Source organism: Argentina anserina, chromosome 7 (genome assembly GCF_933775445.1).
Source record: "Argentina anserina chromosome 7, drPotAnse1.1, whole genome shotgun sequence".
Taxonomy (NCBI): Eukaryota; Viridiplantae; Streptophyta; class Magnoliopsida; order Rosales; family Rosaceae; genus Argentina; species Argentina anserina.
Window position 1 is genome coordinate 3,683,984 of NC_065878.1, and position 10,189 is coordinate 3,694,172.

The 10,189-nt window shown below is 33.2% G+C and overlaps 2 protein-coding genes across 2 annotated transcripts; both read left to right on the plus strand.

Moving 5' to 3' along the window:
* Positions 1-634: 634 nt before the first annotated feature.
* LOC126803423 (uncharacterized) lies at positions 635-3,471 on the plus strand. The gene is made up of 2 exons (XM_050531232.1): positions 635-765; positions 1,786-3,471. The coding sequence occupies exon 2, from the start codon at positions 1,894-1,896 to the stop codon at positions 3,469-3,471; it is 1,578 nt and encodes a 525-aa protein (XP_050387189.1). The 5' UTR covers positions 635-765; positions 1,786-1,893.
* A 224-nt stretch (positions 3,472-3,695) lies between these two features.
* Positions 3,696-4,511, plus strand: LOC126803424 (uncharacterized). Its single transcript, XM_050531234.1, has one exon. The coding sequence runs from the start codon at positions 3,696-3,698 to the stop codon at positions 4,509-4,511; it is 816 nt and encodes a 271-aa protein (XP_050387191.1).
* Positions 4,512-10,189: the final 5,678 nt, after the last annotated feature.

Here is a 10,189-nt window from a genome sequence, read left to right on the forward strand (position 1 = left end):
GTATGACAATTACCTTGTTATTATAATAATTGACAATATATTGTCATAGTGTGTGAGTATTCTTTAGTTTCTTTTTAATTCATTGTGTGTTGTATGTCTCGATTTCTTTAAGTTTAATTGTGTGGATTGGCTAGCTTGTTTGGTTTTTATTGTAATAAATAAAAGTTCTTTTCACAATTTTGCAAATTATTTTAACATTTATTTTTTGATTGAAAATGTTACATAAATAAAAGCAATTTAACATGACCAATCAATTAAAAAGGAGACACTAATACAAAAGAAACTAATTTATATCAACTAAAACTCATTCTCTTCGAAATGACCGGGTGGCATATATGGACGATAATCATTCGAGGTTGAGCCGGTTTGCATCATTAATTGCTTCATCCATATCTCTCTCGTCGATCCTCCTTCATCTTCTCCCTTATTGGTATTGTCTTTTCCGCCTTTACATTATCTTATGTCAATTGATCCATGCAAGCTTATAACTTATCTTCAAAGGCTTTCCTCTCATTTTCTTGGTCCTTGGCAGGGCCGGCCCTGAGGGGGGGCAGCCAGTGCTACCGCACTGGGCCTGGGCCTAAAATTCTAAAAAAAATTTATTTGTTTGTTTATTGATAATATGAAATTGTGTTGTACAGCCTGTACTGCTATGTTTCTGTGGTCTCACTGCTCTGGAGCTTTTTCTTTGCCTTCGATCTCCTCTGAGTCCTCTCCAAGGTGTTTATCATTATCAAGTCCAGGTGGATTCAACTTTACTCCAAAGTAAATCTCATCTCATGTTTGTTTTCCCCTTTGTTTCTTCTTGTTTTTATTCTTTGGATCTCGTCATGTTTTTTGAAATTATTGCTTGTGTGAGTTGTGTCTCTATCTAGTTTCTATCTACTGCCCTGTTAGAATAGATTTGGAGAGGGAACCTTGTCTTTATATCTTTGTAATATGTGGAAAGGGTTTCGTTTTCATTAGGTTGGGGGGATCGATTACTTTGTTCAGTTACTGTGTCTGTGTGAACTTTGATGCAGGGAGTTTGATTCATTAGTTGATAGAGAAGGCTTGAGGTTTCAGTTTCTTTGTGAGTAGTGGAGCTAGCTGTAGTCACTTTTCTTACTTTGTCATCATGATTGCTTAGTGTTTTGTTAGGTTATAATCAAGTTCTGAAATATGTATAATTGGATGGCACCCAATAGAAAAATATGTGATCTGCACCTCAGTGGGTAGGCATTACATCAAGCTAAGATATGTTTATTTATACATTGTAAATCATTTAGTTAAGTATCAACAAGCTTATCCTTTGATTGAGACTTGTTTCAGTGACCATTTGCATGTTTGGAAAGCTTATACGTTCAACAAGATATATGTTTAGTTTCATGTAAATCAATCGGTCAAGTGTGAGTCCTAAAGCATAAGACTGCATTCTGCAAATCAGCTTTTCTGAGTTTTGAACCCAGCAGCATTTTAACTGAAAATGACACATTTCGATGCACTATTTGAAGTTATTTTCTTCATGGAAGTTATAGCATATATCTGTTGGAGCTTTCAAGCATTTAAAAATAGATGATATAGTGCTACTGACGTACTAGCAATGTGGTCTGTTTGGAATCATAGAAACTGGTGGAGTCATGTCAATATGCATGGGTCTATTCTACATGAGAAGGCAGAGAAGCCATTAATTTGTCTCTTTGTTTTGTTTGATTTCGATTTATAACTGGGATTATATTGTCTCTATTCTACCTCTTGGGTTGTGTTGTTACATAGTGTAATTTGGTTCGGCGTTGTTACTTGCAGCGAAATTCTGATGTATTGAAGGCGGTGATGTAATTTGATCAGTTGTGCAATATTCACCATCCAGGTTCTATCGTTCTATTATTGTATTACAATTTTTAGTTTAAGGCAATGTTTCATAAAAAACAAGCATCTGGTGGTTCTAAAAAAAAACGAAAGAAACTAGAAGAAGAAACAATAATAAAACCTCAAAGAGGTTCTATTCAAAAACTTTGGAATAAGAAAAGAAACATTTCTTCTGGAAACCAAAGTGAAAATGTAGTGAATCAAAGAGCACAAGATATTGAAGAAACCACAAATGTGCCTGAAACTGAAAATCTGGTAAATGAAGAAACGACAAATGTGCCTGAAAATGAAAATGAAATAAATGAAGAAACGACAAATGTGCCTGAAAATGAAAATGAAATAAATGAAGAAACACCAAATGTGCTTGAAAATGACACTGTTGAAAATAATGAAGAAGCTAATCATGTGTCTGAACATTCAAATGCTTCATTATCTGTGAATATATATGATCCTAGAGTGTGGGATAGTCTAGATGAAAAAATGAGAGACTTGCTTGTAGAAAAAGGTCATGTTAGAGAAGCCAATATTAATTTTCCAAAGGATAAGCACAATAGGGGGTTCTCCACATACTATTATGATCGAAAATTAAGAAATGGACAACTCTCTGATAGAAAATGGCTGGTTTACTCAAAAGAATTAAATAAAGTGTTTTGCTTTTGTTGTAAAGTGGTAAGACAAGCCCGTTCTAAAAGTCATTTAGCAGATGTTGGGGTTGATGATTGGGGACACCTAGGTGAAAAACTTAAGCAACATGAAGAGACTGCTGAACATTATGCCAACCTTAGAGCCTGGGCTGAACTTCGAGTAAGATTGAGAACAAATCAAACTATTGATAAAGAATTGCAAGAGCAAATAAAAAAAGATACTGAACATTGGCAGCAAGTTATGATCAGGATAATTGCTGTTGTTAAATGTCTTGCAATGCATAATTTGGCATTTCGTGGAACAAATGAAAAAATCTATGAAGATTCAAATGGAAATTTCTTGGGCTTTCTTGAATCAATAGCTGAGTTTGATCCAATAATGAAGCATCATTTTCGACTCATTCAAGATAAAGAAATTCATTATCATTATCTCAGTCATAAAATACAAAATGAAATGATAGCTATGTTGGCATCATGTGTTAGGAGTGCAATAATAAAAAAAATTAAAGCAGCTAAATATTTTTCTGTGATTCTTGATTGCACTCCTGATGCTAGCCACAAAGAGCAAATGACTTTGATAATTAGATGTGTTGATGTTGAAAGTCGCCCGATAAAAATAGAAGAATATTTTCTGCAGTTTTTAAATGTGGAAAACACATCTGGCTTGGGTCTTTTTGGTGAATTACAAGCTGCTCTTAACTCTCTCGATTTGAATATTGATGATGTGAGGGGACAAGGGTATGATAATGGTTCTAATATGAGAGGGAAACATCAAGGTGTTCAGAAAAGATTACTTGACATAAATCCTAGAGCTTTTTATATGCCTTGTGGTTGTCATTCTCTAAATTTGGTTCTTTCTGATATGGCAAACTCTTGTTTAAAAGGAAAATCTTTTTTGGGGCATGCCAAGCCATATATAATGTGTTTGCTAATTCAACAAAGCGATGGGACATTTTGCTTGAATATGTGGATGACTTAACTTTGAAATCTTTGTGTGTGACACGATGGGAGAGTCGTATAGAAAGTGTGAAAGCAATTAAAAGTCAATTTCCAAAAATAAAAAATGCTTTGATCAAATTAGCTGAAGTTTCTGATGATTCTAAGATAAGTTGGGATGCTGAGAAATTAGTTTCAGGTGAATTTTCAAGTTTTGATTTTGTTCTGAGTTTGGTTATATGGTATGACATCTTGTTCAAAATCAACATGGTGAGCAAAAACTTGCAGTCTAAGGATATGCTTCTTGATGTAGCTATTGAAAGTTTGAAAGGGCTGGTTTCATTTTTTGAGAAATATAGGGAGAATGAGTTTAATTCTGCTATCACTGATGCGAAAGAAATTATTGATGAAATGGGAATTGAACCAGTTTTTCATGTACCGCGTAAGGCTACAAGAAAGAGACATTTTGATGAAAATCCTAATACAGAAAGAGAACAACAATCTGCTCAAGAAAAGTTTAGAACAGACTACTTTCTTGTTTTGGTTGATATGGCAATTTCTCAATTGAAAACCAGATTTGAACAAATGGAACTTTTTGAATCTATGTTTGGCTTCTTATTTGATGCATCACGGTTGATTGTATTGGATGATGAAGGAATGAAAAATTGTTGTCTAAACCTTGAAAATGCTTTGAAACATGGTGAGGATTGTGATATTGATGCTAAGGTTTTACTTTCAGAATTGCAAATATTGCAAGATATGTTGCCAACTGAAGCATATGAAACTGGAAAGCCATGGAGTTCCATTGAAATTATGGAGTTCGCAAAAAAAATGGATTTCTTTCCAAATATTTTGGTTGCTTATCAACTTTTGTTGACTGTACCTATTACTGTGGCATCAGCGGAAAGAAGTTTTTCAAAACTAAAGTTGATAAAATCTTATTTGCGGACATCTATGGCTCAAGATAGGTTGAATGGACTGACACTATTGAGTATTGAGAAGAATATGCTGAAAGTTGTTGAAGTTGAACATATTGTTGATGACTTTGCTTCTAAAAATGCAAGAAGGAGTCATTTCAGATGAGATGTGGTTCATATCTAATTGTAGGTACAAGAGGTGCATGTTGGTACTTGTGCTCTGGGGTAATGGTTTTATGTCCCCCCCATTGTACCATGTTTTAACATATCAATAAAAAAATTTCAGGCGTGGGGATGAGCCTCCTAGCATTGCACTTGGCTAGGTTCCAAATCCCGAAATTTTTTTTTTGTTTTTTTTTATTTTTTTTTGTTCTGTAAGGGCCCATTTTTTTTCTTCGCACTGGGCCTCAAATCTCTCAGGGCCGGCCCTGGTCCTTGGCTTGCTTTCTTCTTGCAGGATTTCTTCTTATCGGCCTAGGAATCGGATCCCTAGATGAAGTCAGTGTTGAATTATCACTTTGGATAAGATCATCAGCATCATCTTCTAAGGACATTGGGAGATTTTTTGTACCGGTGGTGGACCAAAATTTTCATCCGGTGGTGCATTAAATGTTACCCAGATTTGCACAATTTGTAGCAACTATAAAAAGCGAATGATTTTTCCTTCATGTCTTCCCTAAAAAAATCATCGGGAAGGCGTTGCTATAACAATATTTTTTAAGTAAATAAATAAGAATAATAGATCAATAAACAATATTGTCACATTATAAAAAAAATAACAAGAACAAAACACAATGATATTGAAGAAAATACATAAAATTATGAAAAAAATCTCACTTAATCTATGTGATTCGCTCCACTTTGAAGCCCCCTTTTGGCACGTGTGATGCATGAATGCCACTCATTCATATGTGGGAAGATGTATTTTTGCCATCGAGACTTACAACTTTCATAATTTCTTACATTCGGAGGATTGTCGTGGAAACACTTGATATATTTCGCTCCCCTTGATTCCAAATGCCATCCGATTTTTGGCTAGTACACTTCGTAAGATTTTGAGAGACTTTCATATATGCAACACAAATAGCTTCATTCTCTTTGGTTGTCCAATTTACACCTTTGTTAAAAGGGGTGGACATATTTCAAAGAAGTAGAAGTGATAGAAGATGGTGTAGAAAGAAAAAAAAATAAAAGTAATGAAAAAGAAGTAGAAAGTGTGAGTAATTAGAAGGAGATGATGGAGGTTTTTTTTGTTTTGCTTAATTTTTAAAATCTATTTATTACTCATATGAAAACGAAAAAAAAAAATCATAACGGCTACTTGTCAACCACCATCTTAATTATAGTGCATAATTATCAACCTTTGATACTAATGAACACATAATTGCCACCGTTGGATTTTATTTGATTGAAAGACACCATGTGCAGCCTTTGTTGATTCGTGTGGAGCCCATAAGGGCCAAATCTAGCCCTCTCCGCTCCACTGTAGCCTTTTAGCTCTATATCCCTAACTCTATTGGAGACATTTTTTGCCAAAAAGTGAGACCTATGGCCCATTAGCCATATTACTAAAGATGGCCTTAGTCTCTGCGACTCAGAGCTCAAGTTAAGTTCGTTCCCCGATCCCCGATCCTGACGGCCCAAATACAAGAAGAAATGTGAGGGTCCCACACAAGAGAAAAGAAGAGGAAGAGGGACCAGGAAAAAGAATGCAGGCCCAAGTAAAAAAAAAGGCCTACAAAACAAAAGAAAAAAGATGAAGAGCTTAGAAAAAAAGAGACCAAGACAAAAATGAAGGGCCTAGAAAAAAAGAAAAAGAAAAAAAAAGAGGTCTAAAAAAAAGATGAGCACGAGGCTTAATGATACACAAATTGGCCTCGAGTCTCCTAAGCTAATACAAGATAATGCCAATCTCTCAGAGTGAACATTTTTAGTAATTTTTTTTACTTAATAAGATGATTTTAATTATTTTTGGTGACGTAAGAGTGTAAAAAAAAACCCAAGACTTCTTATACTTTATTATGTGAAGTTGTAAGCAGCATAGAATAAGGCGCGGTCGTGCGGGTATGTCTCACCCCAAGATCATTTACAGTTCGAGATGCAACAATATTCTCTGGAGCCCTGAGTTAATAAGCAACTGAGGCCCAAAAAAATAAATAGACGAGTACAAGGCTTAATGAAACATAAATAGGACTCGAGTTTCCTAGGCTAATATAAGATAATGCCCCACCTCTTAGATGAAACATTCTAGCAAATTTTTTTTTTTACTTTATAAATTTATTTTAATCATTTTTATTGATGTAAGAGTCCAAAAAACAAGAAAAACCTAAACAAATATGTTGTTACTGCAAAAGTGTCTTAAAAGAGTTCTTTAAATGTAGAGCTACTTCATGTCCTAATTCAAAACCGTCAAAAATATTTGGAGGCCCTATGTGAGATTGAAACGACAACCCTAATTTTTTGTGAATTAATACATAAATATATCATTAAATAAATTAGTTATAAAACATTATTGCAAAAATTTTAGTTGCATACAACCAAATAGATACAATTTTCCTGTTATTTTATTTGATTTAAGTCTAATCCTATCTTATTCTCTCATTTCTTTAACAATGTAACAATGATATTTTCTTAACAAAATATCTATTAAACAAAAACTAATAGGCAGAAAAAAATATAAAAGAATGGTGAAGAATAAGTAGTATATCTATCCAACAAATCAAGAAAAAAAGTTGAAGAAAATACAAAAAAAAATGATGAGGGATCTTTGGACAAATGTATGTACAAATTAAAGAAGACGATGGAAGGAGATATGGCCAAAAGAATGAAAGAAAAAAAAATATATATATACAGTTTTAATCCAGAGTGAACCTTCACTCTGAAATTACAGAGTGAAGTTTCAATTTTAGCACACTTTTTGGTCAAATGTTTTCATCACAAGTGATTCAATATTTATGTATGTTATTCAAAACTATCTCTGCAAAATTTACAGAGGTGATCTACACATTATGCTTTTAAAAGTTGAACGGTGGAGATGTGAAAATGCAATCGAAAAGTTGGTGAATGAGCTATCTATTTTTTAAACCAAAAAAATGGACCCCTCACTAGAAGGGTCATGTATGCACTTCAATGATGTGAATCGAACCTGAACTAGTGGAATGTAGAAGAAAGTGAGTGAACCTCAAATTACCAACTAAATCACCCAAGATATTTTACAAAGTAGCCTAACTGCAAGATTAATATATGTATTAAGTGTATATATATAAGTAATATAACCCTAAAATTTGGGGCCCTGTGCCATCGCTCTTCTCGCACACACCTTAAGAACCGGCCTTGTCCTAATTGTAGAGGTACCTAATTTATAGGTAAAAATCCATTTATGTTCTGTATAAGACTTCTTAATGTCGTAAACCTACTCATTATGTAAGGCTATAAGCAGCACTGAATAGGCTGTGAGTATCTCACACGCCGGGACCATTTATGGTCCGAGATTCATCAACATCTATCTGAGTTAACAGAGGCCCGAAAACGAAATGGGCTTAACTGCAGCTTTGAGTCGACCAGAAGCTCAAGTGACAAGGATACAGTATAAAAATATACTTTTCTTCTCCTAATTACGTGTTTCTCTGTGCTTCTGGTACAATATCTCTAAGTTAAAATGTGCCCTTTTTCACTTTTTTGTATCATGATGTCACTTTGAGCTTCTCCTTAAATTTGAGGGAAGAGTCCTTGCCCGTTGGTCATTCATTGCTATGATTTGATAGGTCCTCCACTTGAATGTTCTGAAAGTATTTAATTCTTTTGCTCTGATTTTGTAACGGCACGATACTACGACTTTGGATTATATGGCTCTAAGAACAAAATATCATGCTGATATGTGGAAGTGAGTGATCTCTTAGCTTGCAAGAAGCCATTTACATTAGGTGATGACATTGTCAGTGTCCTAATGTAGCATTTCCAAAGGAATCCATGTCTTGTCTATTAATATCTGTCGTTCATCTATGGAAATGATATGGTATTATGCTCTCTATTCTTTGATGCTTGTGTGGTATCAAATTAATTGTCCTATCTTTTGATAAGTTTCTGGTTGGTTACTTGTCTCATTTGGCTCAGCTGTAAAGCTTTGTTATAAAATCGATGCATTATCTTCCTATTTCTAGTAGCTAACGAAAATCTCTTGATGTTCTTTATATATCTTATCATAGAATTTGAGTTTAGACTCTAGACATCAAATACCATGTTGCACTTCATTTCTAAAATTGGTAGCGAGCCAATTCACTCGGACAAATTACTTTCTACTCCAAGCACAACATGAATCTGAATCTGCTGAAGGAGCTTAACCTGTCGATGATAAAAACTGTAGTTGCTGCAGCCTGCATGATCAATGTGGTCATCTAGGGTTCTAAATTACTGAGTGGTTAGAGATGGAAATCTAAATGTGGAGGCCTTCAGCATTTGGATTATTGCCACTGCTGCATTTGGACGTTGGGGGAGAGGGACATAATTCCACCTTGAAAGTTGACACGCCTTTCATAACTTGTACACATCCGTCTTGAGTTTTTCCAGCATTCCAAGTCTTGAAGATTAAATATATTTATATACTTGTTTTTTTTTTCTACGATAATGTTCCTAGACATGATACAGGGTTGTATAATACTATAATGTATAAAAATTTAATGGTTTTCAAGTTGTATAACCATTTTGTTTAGCTAACTATTCGAACATATGAAATGGTGCGGCTATTGCCACCCCACCAACTCATTTATTCACCTCGTAAAGATTTTAATTACTGAAAAACTATATTATCTAAGTGCGAAATGATTATTAAGTGAATTAATTATATCAATTATATGTATACAAAAAATACTTAATTTGTCATGAAATACAAATCTTGTCCACCCGAATCTGAAAATATTTCTCTCTTTTTTATTGAATAATTTGTATTTTATGTTCGATAATCATATGTAATAGGTTATTCAAATATAAATCATTACTGTTAACTTAATAACATTTTTGTAATACCTTATGAACATCACAAATAAAAATTAGGAGCGTCTATTTATACCTCTAAAAATGACATTTAGTCCTCCTTGGTAATTAGACCTCCAATTAATTTTGACAAACAACTAAAATGTTATTTAGACCTCCTTAATTTTCTCAAAATGCTCAAGGTCCAATAAAATCAATAAAACTCTATTTTTTTTTTACTTTAAACATTCATTCAGCTGATTCTATTATAACTATATTGAGTCTCTCAAACTGGTTTGTTTAGAATCATAGTATAATTAACAATAAAATTTATCTATAATTTATAACAACAAAATGCACTCAAACGGACAAATCACAATAAACTGAAAGAATAAAACTACTAAAAAATTTATATAAAAAAACCGTCAACAAAGTGAGAACATTTTTTTTTATGAATGTGAATTATTGAAATTAATATCATCATAGTTTAGCTAGATGAGAGAGGAGTCCATTAAAATTATTACGGTAAGCAAAGAATTGAGAAACCAAATGTATGATATTGAGATCATTGTTTATTTATTTTTCTTCTTATATATGTGTCTTGATAATTTCGCATCAGTTGACAAAGTCAATACTGATTTGAAAAAAAAGGAGGTCTTAATGCTGTTTTGAGAGGTAGGAATAAAATCACCCATATAAATTCTAACACCATAATCAATCTTTTTTCATTACTTAAAGTTTTGAATATGAACTATCTGACATTTATGTTAGATAAACATTGATTTTTTTTTTGTAGAAAAAATTAAAAATGAATATATAATTAAGAAAGAAATATATTAGTCAGATTATGATTATATTTAAAAACTTTATTATTCC